Source organism: Rhinopithecus roxellana, chromosome 14 (assembly GCF_007565055.1).
Source record: "Rhinopithecus roxellana isolate Shanxi Qingling chromosome 14, ASM756505v1, whole genome shotgun sequence".
Lineage (NCBI taxonomy): Eukaryota > Metazoa > Chordata > Mammalia > Primates > Cercopithecidae > Rhinopithecus > Rhinopithecus roxellana.
In genome coordinates this window covers 30445494-30460037 of record NC_044562.1, presented here as the reverse complement: position 1 = coordinate 30460037, position 14544 = coordinate 30445494, and the positions used below count along the sequence as shown (strand labels likewise).

General features: G+C 42.2%; 1 protein-coding gene across 1 annotated transcript in view; it reads right to left on the bottom strand.

The window, feature by feature from the left end:
• NHEJ1 (non-homologous end joining factor 1) overlaps positions 1 to 14544 on the bottom strand; it is an 86867-nt gene that overhangs the window by 57678 nt on the left and 14645 nt on the right. Inside the window, exon 5 of the mRNA XM_010360264.1 lies at positions 14413 to 14471. Within this exon, the coding sequence (XP_010358566.1) occupies positions 14413 to 14471 (59 nt within the window). The remainder of the gene's footprint in view (positions 1 to 14412; positions 14472 to 14544) is intronic.

The window sequence follows — 14544 nt, the reverse complement described above, 5'->3', positions numbered from 1 at the left end:
AATATTCCTCTGAACTCTTACCTCAAGAGTAACTTCTTCCAAAAATACTTTTCCCAAACTGGCCTGCTATGAACCCCAGATCCCATCCAAATGCCAAATGAATCCATTTCTTCCTCCTCTCAGGTACTATATATATATATACACACTATATATATATGTACTATATATATACTATATATATGTACTATATATACTATATATATGTACTATATATATACTATATATATGTACTATATATACTATATATATGTACTATATATTTAAAATGTATTTAGAATATTCATTGTAGATATGTAAATTCCAGCAGTTTAATCTCCATCAAAAGGCCATTTTTAAGGGCAGAAAACATGTTTTAACTTTTCAGTATAATTCCATCAAGTTTCATATCTTCAATGGGCTTAATAAGTACTGTCCACAAAGAGTTTAAACTTCTAAATAGAAAAACAAATAGACCAAAGATCTCCCACACTGAATGAAAAAAGTTAGTCTGGGATCTTCTGGCAATTTCTCCCTTCACAATTCCCTTATGGAAGATAACAAGGATGTCCGTGAATCCTGCAGTCTCATTTCCTAAATACTGGACAGCTAAGCTGCCAACCTACAGGACTCAGTCTTTATAGAACTCTCACTTTTCAATGTGGCCCACTACGCAAAAGAAATATCACCCGTAAGTGAAGGATATAAGAGAACACTTTGGGTATACTGTTAAAATTATGAAGCCAACAGACCAGGTAAAACTTAGAAGTCAGTTGTTTGATACTTTCTTTGTTTTCTCCTAATTTCTACAACCAGAGACAACATGTCCCAATGTGAGAGATTCCTCTCATGCCACCACCTTTAAAAAGCCTACAACCAGGTACCTTCTATCTACAAGGCCCTGAGGTAGAGTTAGAAATTACAAGAAGAAACAAAATGAGCAAGACAGTTCTGCCCTTGAGTACTCTGTAAGCTAACAGGGAGATAAGTATAGCAATTCTTAGAATATGAGGCAAAAGTGTAAGTGACACAGGAAAGAGAAAGCATTGAGAGTTCAGAAGAGGAAAATAATATAGCTTGTGCTTTTACTTCTGTCCCTTTCACTAGTTCTGTCATAACAGAAAGGTCATTTAACTATCTGACTCTCTTTTTAAGTCAGGGAAATTAAATGCCCTTGGAAAAGACTTTACAAATTATTGGATGAAAAGGCTGCCTCTCCTGGGGGAAAGAAGCTGGAAGTATGCAGAAATCTAGTCATCTATCTTCAAAGTACTGCCCATCCCTTCATGCCATCCACAAATCCCAGAGAAAGAACTAATCCTTCCACTTGGCTCAACACCACAGGTTCCTGCTTCCACACCATTCCTTTCCCTTCATCAGCATAAAATTTTCCTTTTCTACTGGTTTCTCCTTTGCCTTCAAACACATATGCATCTTTCCATCTTATTTCGCTTAACTACTTCTAGCTCTCCAGCTATCTCTGGAGAAGAGTTCTACGCTCATTGTCTCCATTGCCTTATCCATTCATCATTTTTTAATAGCCTGCTTTCTTCTGATATTGCCCAAGACCATGAACTGCCTAATGGCCTTTCCTCTGTCAGTCAGTTACCCCTTCTCTTTGGTCCCTCTCCTGCACATGACACTGAGGCCATCCTTGGTGATGGAAATAGCACGGGATTTGAGTCAAGACAAATATGGGTAAATCAACTGAATGGCCTTAGGCAAATTAGTTCACCACTGAGCCTCTGCTTCTTTATCTTTCAAGTGAAGATATCACCTAGCCCATAGGTTTGTTGTAAGGATTAAGTTATAACTTAGATAAAGCACCTGTGTCTAGCACACACAGAGTACGGACTTTATATTTGTTAGTTACCCTTTCTTGGCTAATCTACTATGCTATTCTGATTATCTTCCTGTCTCACATTTCCATCACTGGCTCCTATTACTCCTTCCAGTTATGACTGTTCCCCAAATCTCAATCTTTGGGTCTTTGTTCTTTTCTCCATACTCTTCCCAGTTAAAGATCCATCCATTCTCATGGCATCAAATATCACTTCTTTGTAGAAGATTCTCAAATCTATTTCTGTAGATCCTTTTTTTCTACCTGAGCTTCAACTGTACTTTTTCAACTCTTTCCTAGGCATTCTCACTTGTATGTCCCATAATCCATTTAAATTCAACATGTGGCCAGGTGCGGTGGCTCACGCCTGTAATCCCAGCATTTTGGGAGACCAAGGTGGGTGGATCACGAGGTCAGGAGTTCGAGACCAGCCTGGCCAACATGGTGAAACCCCGTCTCTACTAAAAATACAAAAATTAGTCGGGTGTGGTGTGGTGGGCTCCTGTAATCCCAGCTATTTGGGAGGCTGAGGCAGGAGAATCGCTTGAAACTGGAAGGCGGAGGTTGCAGTGAGCCGAGATTGCGCCATTGCACTCCAGCCGGGCAACAAGAGCAAAAACTCTGTCTCAATGAAAAATTAAATAAATAAATAAATAAATAAATAAATAAATAAATAAATATATGTATATATTCAACGTGTATGTGAAAAAATATCTTCATCTTATGTTTTCAAATTAAGTCTAATTATAAATAAGCCATTGATGTTGTAAAAAATAGGCTAAGGCATTGTTAAATGACCATACTGTAACAAATGGATTTTTATGAAACCCTTCTTCTACTGGGGGAAGAGGAGGGAGACTCAACTGTGTAAATCTTCACAAAAATCTCTGGAGGTACATGAAGCTTATAGGTTAGGCCCAAAAGGGCTAGGTATTTGTCAGAAGTAAGACATCAAGTCCAGGCACAGTGGCTCATGCCTGTAATCCCAGCACTTTGGGAGGCCAAGGCGGGCAGATCACTCAAGGTCAGGAGTTTGAGACCAGCTTGGCCAACATGGTGAAACCTTGTCTCTACCAAAAATAAAAAAAAATTAGCCAGGCATTGTGGCAAGTGCCTGTAATCCCAGCAACTCGGGAGCTGAGGCAAGAGAATTGTTTGAACCCAGGAGGCGGAGGGTGCAGTGAGCTGAGATCACCCACTGCACTCCAGCCTAGGGGACAGAGTGAGATTCCTTCTCAAAAAAAAAAAAAAAAAAAAAAGAAGTAAGACATCAAACATCAATCATCACTGCCTCACAAATCAAATCTGAACCAGATTTCTCAGACTGGAGATTTAAAGCAAGTAAGAATGGCTCATGCCTATAATCCCAGCACTTTGGGAGGCCGTGGCAGCCGAATTGCTTGAGCCAGGAGTTCAAGACCAGCCCTCGGCAACGTAGCGAGATCCTGTCTCTATTAGAAAATAAATAAATAAATAAACCAAATGAGAGACTGATGGTGGATTTGGTGGAGCAAAACAGAGGAAAAAACAGTTTTCAATTTGGCAGAGTTGGTAACTTCCTTTGAGTGAAGTAAGATATACAACCCCCTGGAGCGGAGTCTGTTAAACTGTGCTAGCCTATCTGGATCTAGATATAGGAACATGCATGATTTTGTTTTCCACAGGCCCCTACAACTCTCTATTGTCTTCTATCCAGCCTGATATACATATTTATGTAATATGACTGGCCCCTGTAGATATATGATTTTGTAATATCTGGTTTTGAGATTTTTTTAGGATAAGAGAATTTGAGATATGGGAAAGTCCTTTGCTATTGGGATTCTTAGAATCAGAAACCCAGAATGGATAATTTTTACCCACTTTGTCCTCTTTCATTCTTTTTTTGAGACAGTGTCTTTCTCATAATGTATTCTCTCTTGGTTTCTTTTCTTTTCTTTTTTTTTTTTTTTTGAGATAAGGTCTCTCTTTGTCACCCAGGCTGGAGTGCAGCAATGTAATCTTGGTTCACTGCAACCTCAGTCTCCAGAGTTCAAGCGATTCTCCTCCCTCAGTCTCCCAAGTAGCTGCGATCACAGGCCTGTGCCACCAAGCCCAGCTAATTTTTGTATTTTTAGTAGAGATGGAGTTTTACCATGTTGGCCAGACTCATCTCAAACTCCTGACCTCCGGTGATCCACCCACTTCAGCCTCCCAAACTGTTGGGATTACAGGCGTGTGCCACCACGCCTAGCCCCTATTTGGTTTCTTGATTTGCTTGTTTCTTTGAGATGGAGTTTTGCTCTGTTGCCCAGGCTGGAGTGCAGTGGCACAATCTCAGCTCACTGCAACCTCCGCCTCCCATGTTCAAGTGATTCTCCTGCTTCAGCCTCCTGAGTAGCTGGGATTACAGGCACCCACCACTGCACCCAGCTAGTTTTCTTATTTTTAGTAGAGATGGGGTTTCGCTATGTTGGCCAGGCTGATCTCAAACTCGCGACCTCAACTGATCTGCCCACCTCAGCCTCCCAAAGTGTTGGGATTACAGAACTGAGCCACCACTCCCGGCCCCATTTGTACTTTCTATATTGATTTCCTTTTTGTTCTCTCTCAAAATGTTAACAATTTTTTTAAAAAATTACTTTAAAATGCTGGGCACAGTGGCTCACACCTGTAATCCCAGCACTTTGGGAAGCCGAGGCACGCAGATCACGAGGTCAGGAGATCGAGACCATCCTGGCTAACATGGTGAAACCCCGGCTCTACTAAAAATACAAAACAAAATTAGCCAGGCATGGTGGCGGGTGCCTGTAGTCCCAGCTACTCGTGAGGCTGAGGCAGGAGAATGGCATGAACCCAGGAGGCAGAGCTTGCAGTAAGAGATTATGCCATTGCACTCTAGCCTGGGCAACAGAGAGAGACTCCATCTCAACAAAAAAAGAGAAAAAAAAAATTACTTTAAAATTTTTAACAAATTTCCTTTTGAAAGCATAAGCCCTTATAAACCTTTGCAAAAGGAAAATAAAGAAAGAAGTCTTTTTAGCTATTCTTGAGAAAAAAAAAAAAAGAAGAAGAAGAAGTGGTGACCCCTGGTTACTACAGGAATCAGAAGGCGAAATTTAGGAAAAAAAATGTAGTTGAGAAACATGCACAGCCATACCTTCCTCCCTGGAGATTTTCATTCCAGATTTCATTCTAGAATGAATAAGCCTTCATTCCAGAGCTCAAATACTGGTACATTCATATTTTCAATAAGGAAAACCATTCTTTTATATGCCCACAGTTTAACCGACCCCACCCATGATCTTCCTAGTCTATCAATGGCATCACTATTCTTCAAATCACATAAGCATATGACCAAGAGCCTAATCTTCCTAAAGATTACCTTCATATGTTAATTCTCCAGTCAAAATTTTCAATGGCTTCCCACTATCTGCAACAGTAATTAATAAGTGCAAGGAGAATGTGCCCCATCTCCTTCCTAGGAGATGTGTCCCTGCTTGAGAATCACTGCACATAATGACAGTTGTTAACAACTGAACTAAGTGGAGAAATAAATGTTACAGGCAAAAAAAAAAAAAGCTAAAAACCACTTTCAGAATAAAACACTAATCTGCCAGCCCAACATTCAAGGCCCTCACAATTTAGCCTCAAGTTATTATCTTGCTAACTTTATTTTCTACTAGTCCTCATCCATTCTTATTCTTATTTTCCATCTTTTGCCCACGTGCTTCCCACCTAAAATGCCTTCCACATAGTCTTCAATCAAAACCTCAATCAAAGCCCAGTTCAAGTCCTGCCATTTATAGAAAGCTTTTTCTAATCACTCCATTACTGTGGCCCTTATTATCATTAACTAAGCGCTGTAAGCTCTTTGATGGCAATATTATCATACTTTATATGCTCACAGAACCTCATTCAGCCCACGTGCACCTGACCAAATACTGAAAGGATGAACTAACTGCAAGTTTTTCTAGGTCGGAGAACCGACACACACAATAGGAGGGAGCATATGCTCATGCATCTAGACTTCTCCTTCTTTACGATGCCCACAAGGATACTAAAAAACACCCTGAATCCTATGGCTTGCTCTACCTATTGAACAACAGGTACATGGTAAAAGGGTAGCCCTTCCAACTGTGGAAGTGGAGCCCTTGTGACTCTCTGACTAATTTTCTTTCCAGGATTTTGTTAGGTACTTATTCTTTTGACTTTTGAGGTGTCAGTCTCTTAACTGGCTCTAAAAAAAGAGAGGTTCTGGGATTTCTCAATAATAAAAGATTCAAGGTTTATATATACTTCATCCCAAAGTTGGGACTGCCTTTCAGAAAACATAAATGCCAAAGAAATAAGGCAGGTAGTAGAATGGGAATATAGGCTATTCATCTATTACATGTGAGGCTGCCTATGTCTAAGGCTACCAACAGGTGATTATTTGATGGCCTATTCATAAGGCCTATTCAAAAAAAGAGTGGGAAGATACGAGTCCTTCATCTATTCAACAAATACTTATAGAGTCCCTACTATGTGTGGAGGCACGTTTCTAGGCACTTGGGCTAGACCAGTGCACAAAACATACATCTTTGTACTTGTTGAGCTTACATTCTAACAGACAGTAAATAGACCATAAACAATAAGCATAATAAAATAAGTAAATTTTATGGCAATATGTTGGAAATTAGATGCTATGGAAAAAATAAAAAGTAGAGGATGATAAGGTGAAATGGGAGTTCTAAGGTGCAAGGGGGAGAAATGGAGCTTACAACTTTAAATGAGTGGTCAGGGTACACTCTATTGGGAAGGTAACATTTGAACAAAGACATTGCTGTAGTCCACGCAGATGGATGTAGTCTATGTAGCTATGGCTCCAAATTCTTTGACACAGCTCCCCTTAAGAGGTGAAGTTTAATTACCCTCCACTTAACTGTGACCTAGACTTAGTGACTCATTTCTAATAAAAAGAATACAGTGAGATAGTGATAGAATGTAACTTCTGAAATTAGGTTATAAAAGGACTGCAGGTCCATTTGGTCTTGGTTTCATTTCTCACTTCCTTTTTTTTTTTTTGAGACAGAATCTCATTCTGTCACCCAGGCTGGAGTGCAGTGGTGTGATCTCAGCTCACTGCAACCTCCGCCTCCCGGGTTCAAGCAATTCTCCCACCTCAGCCTCCTGAGTAGCTGGGATTACAGGTGTATGCCATCACGTCTAGCTAATTTTTGTATTTTTAGTAGAGACGGAGTTTTGCCACGTTGGCCAGGTTGGTCTTGAACTCCTGACCTCGCCCGCCTTGGCCTCCTAAAGTGCTGGGATTACAGGTATGAGCCACCACAACCGGCCTTGGTCTCTGTCTCTTGGATCACTGGCTCTGGAGGAAACCAGGTCCTGTGAGTAGCCCTATGGACAGGCCATGTGGCAAGAAATGGCACCTCCTGCCAATAACCACATGAGAAAGCTTGGATATGAATTATCCAGATCTTACAATGACTGCATTTACCAGCTGACATATTGACTGCAACTCATGAGAGATGCTGAGCCAGAATCGCACCCACTAAGCTGCTCCCAGATACCTGACTCTCAGAAACCATGCAATAACCATGTGTGTTATTTTAAGCCATTACATTTTGGGACAATTTGTTACACAACAATGGATAACTACTACGGACTTTAAGGAAGTGAGGAAGTTGGCCACACAAATATCTGAAGAAAGAACATTCCAGGTGGAGGGAACAACCAATGTAAAGGACTAAAGGCAGTGCATGCTTAGAGTGTTAGAAAAACAGCAAGCGGCCAGTGTGTATGCAGTGGAGTGAATGAGGGAGAACTGTAGGAAATGAGGTAAGAAAGGTAAGAGAGTTCTATAAGATCATATAGGGTTTTACAGGCCATGGTGAAGTCTTTGAATTTTACTCTATACATGAAGTGTTAAGCCAGTGAAGGGCTTTGAGCAGAAGAATATCATGATGTGCCTTGTAACTTAATAAGATTGCTTTGTTGATAATAGGCCAGGAGAGGTAGGAGTAGCTGCAGGATACCAGTAAGGCGGTTTTTGCCATAATGCAGGTAGGAGATGACGGTGGCTCCAGTATGGTAGCAGCAGAGATGGGAATATGGGCATAGTTTTAAGGTAGAGCCAACAGGATTTCCTGATGGACTGACTGTAGGAAGTGAGAGGACAGCAGTCAGGATGACTCCAAGGTTTTTTCACCCAACTAAAAGTGAAAGAATGAAACTTCCATCAACTTAGATGGGAAGGGATTGTTGGAAAAGCAAATCTGGGCATAAGACTGGAAGTTCAATTTTGGACATGTTGAATTTAAGATATTTTTTAGACTTCTTCATGAAAATGTTGAACAAGCAGTCTGGAGTTTCAGGGTAAGATCTACAGTGAAGAATAAATGTGGGATTCATCACAAGATGGTATTTAAAGGCGCTATAGTGGAATGCCAGAGGAGCAGGCTGAAGAGGTCAACAGGATCAAATCATAAATGATCATGTGTGGCGTGCAAGGAGTTTGAACTTTATCCTGTAGGAAACTGGGAACCACTAAAGGATTCTAAGCAAAAAAGTGGCATAATCAAGTTTGGGTTTCAAAGACATCACTCTGACAAAACTACAAGTTCAACTGCAGGGGAATAAGAACTGACCAGGAGACAAGTTAGGAGGCTGCTGCATGGTCAAGCCAAAAAAGGGACAGAAAGGCCAAGCACAGTGGCTCACACTTGTAATCCTAACAGTTTGGGAGGCCGAGGAAGGTGGATCACCTGAGGTCAGGAGTTCAAGACCAGCCTGGCCAACATGGTGAAACTCCATCTCTACAAAAAATACAAAAATTAGCCAGGTGTGGTAGCTCAAGCCTGTATTCCCAGCTACTCAGGAGGCTGAGGCATGAGAATCGCTTGAACCCAGGAGGCAGAGGTTACAGTGAGCTGAGATCATGCCACTGTACTCCAGCTTGGACAACAGAGTGAGACTTGGTCTCAAAAAAAAAAAAGGCAGGGGTGAGTGGGGGAAAGGGGAGAGAAAAATGGCTAATCTCAGACAACGGAAGCTGGAATAGAGAAGACAGGCAGATTCAAAAGACAGTCAATAAATTAGGCTTTGAAAGTAAGGACAAAGAGGAAAGTGGGTGACTCCCAAATTTCTAGCTTAGAAAACTGAACGGATAATGGTATAATTCCCCAATTTAAGGAATATAAGAGAAATAGTCTGGGGGAGTAGATAATTCATTTTGGACATGTTCAGGATATGCTTTATGTGGGACATCCAGGTGGAAATGCCAAATATGCAGAAAGAAATATGGGCCTAAAACACAGTGGAGATATAAAATTGGTATTCAGTGATGTACCAACAATAGTTGACACTGGTGTCTAGAGGAGACGACCCAGAGGAACGAAAGTGTAGCGTCAGAGGATCAGGGACCTGATCCTGGGAAACACTAACCTTTAAGAGGCAGGCAGAAGATGGAGAGCCAGCCAAAGAAACCAAGTAGAACTGTGAACAAGCTTAAAAGGATGGCAATTTTCAAGTTAAAGCATTGCCCATCTTCCCCAAGTGATATAAGCTGTTGCTTCATAAGAGCAGCAGTGACTATCTTCATAGCTTAAAGTATCTGCTCTAGAATCAGGCTGCAACCAGACAGGAGCTGAAGACAGTAACTAAAACTAGACAGAATATAACAACTATGGCTGCATTTAGGATGCTAAGTCAAATCAACGTTACCTATAGCCCCCTAATTTCTTAGCTAAGGTATTATACTGAACAGATAATATTTAAGACTTATAAGGCATTCAGAATGCAGCAGTAAGAACGACTGCTATGCTGAATACCCTCCTATGAAGAAAGAGGAGGAAAGAATTGCAAAATCTCCATCTCTGCTAAGGGACCCCTACCAAAGGAAGCCAACTTCATGCAACTGCCCAGGTTTTGGTGTCAAGAGCCGATTCCTAGCCAGGGGTTGCCAGCTGTAGAGGGCGGGGCTCTATTTTGGGCTGCCTGCTGTCCCTGAGCCTGGCCGCGTCTGGTTTGAGCAGCATGCAGCCCCAGTGACTCACACACCCATGCAAACCGCCTGTGGCTCAGTGGCATGGCCTTGGAATGCCAGCCTTAGGCCAGCTCCCTCCTCACCCCATTACACTGGGATAAATAAATAAAGAGCCCGCCAGCAGCCACACAGCCTGATGGCAACCAGATGGAGAGAGCGAGGCATGGACAGGGCCAGGGGAAGGAACTCCCTCCAGTGGACTAGACTGAGAGTGGGCTCTGCCCAGTCATCCTAAACTTCCTTTTTCATACGGTTCCTACTGCCGTGTAACAACAGTCCCTAAGTCCCTGACTCTTCTTTCACTCCTAAAGATGCCTCTCAACTCCCAGTCCTACAAAATGCCCTATATAGGGTTCTTGGCCTCCATGAAGATCATGCCAACAGGCACCCCACCCAGCCTTGACTTAAGTCAATATTGTCAGTATTCCCCCTCTAGTCAGGCCACTATCAATTGGCTCCTTGGGTTCCCCAGAAATGAGAAATCAGAGGCTCTTAGAGAGAGTGGAAAAACAAAAGGACCAAATAGGGAGAAGTAACCCCTGCTCAATTCTTATTTTCCCGAGCCTTAGTATCCTAGCAACCTGCCTGGCCTACTGCCCCCTGTGCCTTATTGTCTATAGCCTCTTGCCTAGTAATAATCTCAATGAGAATTTTAAAAACTGACCCCAGGCAATGACCGCATGGCCCTCTAACACCAGCCCTGGCCCCCCTGTGCCTTCATCCCGAGCTCTCTCCCTGGTTTGTTTATCTTCCTATTCCATGTTGCTTATTTTGATGGCACATCCTTTCAGTTCAGTCTTGGGTGACCCCATGACCCTTCTGTGTCCTGTTTGTAGGACCCCGGGCAAGCAGAGTAACTAAAAAGATGCAGTAGTCATAAGAAGTTCTACAGCCCCAGTAGGAAACCTTTCAGTTCTAGCAGCTATACAGGACATTCTGAGGACAGTGCAATGACCCCAGAGGTCATAAGAATTCCACATTATCCCAGCCCTTATGTCTCTCCTAACTGGTGTGTACAACCAGTTAAAGTAGCAAAACAAAACAGAGATAATCCTAGACTATGTGTCAAGAAATGTGGGAAGTCCTAAACATAAAGCTACAGCTATATGACCTTAGGCAAGTCACTTAACCTCTCTGAGGCTCAACTTCTTCATCTATAAAATAGAAAGCTATAACTACAACTACCTATCTCTCACTTCCTTTCCAGATAAAATAAAATTCTACAAGTCTATAAGATTGATCCACTCAGAACCTACAGGACCAGTATTCTTGAAGTAGCTGGTTCCAAAACACTAATACTCTTCCTGTGCTGCCACCTAAATTCTATATGCTTTCTCATTCAATTCTGCAGGGCTCCTCCCAACCTATAGTATGAAAACGATGAGCCTCCAATTTTACAAATGAGAAGTGATTTATCCAAAGCTGCAAAATAAGCCATGAGAATAACTGAAGACCCCAAATACAGGTCTAATAAGCAACACTGAGCCAGGTGCAGTGGCTGTAATTACATGCCTGTAATCTCAGCACTTTGGGAGGCCAAGGTGGATGGACTGCATGAGGCCAGGCATTCAAAACCAGCCTGGCCAACGTGGTGAAACCCTGCCTCTACTAAAAATACAAAAATTAGCAGGGTGTGGTGGGGCACACCTGTAATCCCAGCTACTCAGGAGGCTGAGGCACAAGAATCTCTTGAACCCGGGAGGCAGAGGTTGCAGTGAACTGAGATCACCCCACTGCACTCCAGCCAAAGAAAAGTAACATTGTATCCACAGGCCACACTGTCATAATTTTTATAAAATTCCCCTAGCTTAGACTTATCAAAATATTAATCCAAACTTATTGAAGACTTACTACCTGTAGGCACCATGCACAGTGCTGGGGATATAGAAACGCATTCAGCATGGTCCTTGCCTCAGAGAGTCCACAGATCAGTGCAGGAGAAAGCCATAGCCTTGCAAATGTACAAACAATAATATTACAATGTTATAAGAGGTAAAACAGAGGTATAATCCAAGGTACTATAGCAGCAGGGAAGAAGAATAGTCCTTACAAGCAGAGTACAGAAAGGTCTCCCAAACAATGTGAAGCTGACATCTAGAAGATTAACAGAAGTTTACAAGTTAGGGCCAGGCACGGTGGCTCATGCCTTTAATCCCAGCACTTTGGGAGGCCGAAGTGGGCGGATCACAAGGTCAGGAGATCGAGACCACAGTGAAACCCCATCGCTACTAAAAATACAAAAACTTAGCCGGGCATGGTGACTGGCGCCTGTAGTCCCAGCTACTCGGGAGGCTGAGGCAGGAGAATGGCGTGAACCCGGAAGGCGGAGCTTGCAGTGAGCCGAGATCACGCCACTGCACTCCAGCCTGGGCGACAGAGCGAGACTCTGTCTCAAAAAAAAAAAAAAAAAAAAAAAAAGAAGTTTACAAGTTAGATAAGGCCAGAACATTGGGCATTCTAGATCATGGGAAGAATGTGTATCTAAAGATAAGATAAAACAGCATTTGGGGAAATTAAAAGTCATTCCATATATCTAAGGCATAAAGTACATAGAGAAAAATGTTAAGAAGTCAAGCTGGATAGGTATGCAGGCACTAGATCAGGACGAGACCTCTCTACTGAGCTAAGAACAAGCCTTGCAGTGCTTAACTAAGGGGATGAGGCAGGGAACCAGTATGTTATCCCCAGCCTTAATACCTAAACTTATAGACAGGGGAAGCTATCTAAGAGAAAAATGGCCTAAGAAATCTCTCTCAGTCACAAGTTTAGGTTTAACAGTCTCTCTTTACCCATAAAAACTTGAAACCTTTTCTAGGCTGGGCATGGTGGCTCACATCTATAATCCCAGCATTTTGGGAGGTCAAGGAGGGTGGATCACTTGAGGCCAGAAGTTCAAGACCAGCCTGATCAACATGGTGAAATCCCGTTTCTACTAAAAATACAAAAATTAGTTGGGTGTGGCGGTGCGTGCCTGTAATCCCAGCTACTTGGGATGCTGAGGCAGAGAATTGCTTGAACCCGGGAGAGGGAGGTTGCAGTGAGCCAAGATTGTGCCATGGTACTCCAGTCTGGGTGACAGAGCAAGTGAGACTCCATTTCAAAAGAAACAAAACAAAACAACAACAACAACAACAACAAAAAGACTTGAAACCTTTTCTGTTTCAGGACTTAGTAATACAAGTTTTCCTTCTTCTCCAGACTTACAATTGCTTCAGTACCTGGACTAAGCACCTACCTCACATTTTTTGCATTTAGTGTTTAGACCCCAAGCACTGTAGCTCAGTCAATGCACAGAGGCAGAATGGGAGGTTCCAAATAAAGAATACTTGCTTTATGCCTAGCCCTTTAAAAAGTGCTAATTTAGGGTTCAAAAGAGGTATGGGACAGAGACCTCGTCCACAAAGGGCTTACAAATTAATCCAGAAGACAATGCAGAAATATAAATAATCTATATATAACACCAGATTATAATAGCATTATTTACTTACATGATAAAGTACCAACTTGGGTAATATATATAATTAGAAAATGGGGCAATACGCTGGGCGCAGTGGCTCACACTTGTAATCCCAGCACTTTGGGAGGCCGAGGCGGGTGGTCACCTGAGGTCAGGAGTTCCAGACCAGCCTGACCAACTTGGAGAAATCCCATCTCTACTAAAATACAAAATTAGCTGGGTGTGGTGGCACACACCTGTAATCCCAGCTACTTAGGAGGTTGAGGCAGGAGAATTGCTTGAACCTGGGAGGCAGAGGTTGTGGTGAGCCGAGATCGCACATTGCACTCCAGCCTGGACAACAAGAGCGAAACTCCATCTCAAAAAAAAAAAAAAAAAAAAAGAAAAGAAAAGAAAAAAGAAAATGGGGCAATAATACTAAGGTACTAACTGTATAACCAACAAGTCATAGAAGAGTGAGGGAAGAAGATCAATACTGACTGGCATAATCAAAGGTCACTATTATTAATACTTTCCCTATTTGGCATTTAATAGATGTTTCTTTTGGCTGAGCTCAATCCTTAGAAGGGAAACCTAGGCAGGAGCTTCTGACAGGCCACAATTATCTACTCCCCATTCATTCCTTTGCCAGTCCCCTTGTATAAACACTGTGATTTTCCACAACCTACTGTGCCCACAAGACAGCCCCCAAATGGTAGCCCTAAGCTTTTTACCTTCGTCTCCTGCTGGATCCTGCAAGGACCTAGACAAGTAATGACACCTACCCTTCTGCTCTACAGTCCAGACCTTATGACCAGATCTCAACAAGCAAAAATTTAACAACTGGTCAACCAACCTTTCCAAGGTTAGAGAATTCCAAATGAAATCCCTGGTACTTTAACAGAGATGTTTTATAAGTATCAATCAGCCCACTTTCGCCTCCTCCATTCTTTCCCCCTTCTTCCCCTCATCCTCGCTAAGTACATCTCAAGCCTTATCAGACTTTCTATGGGCAACTTTTTTGGACAAAGAGCATTCCAACCACACAAGCCACCTAATACCCAAAACACAAGTGGCCACTCAGGCACCTGGAAAGAGGAAGTAGGGCAAAGACACACAAGAAAATAACAAATACCTTACCTCTATCATAAATTGTTCCAAGAAGGAATTTTCTTCAAATGGTTCTGTCTTCAATCGATCTGTAATAAGAAGGAACAGAGAAAAGAAACATGAGTCATATAGGATAAGCTTTTTACCTGATAGAAAGGGAAC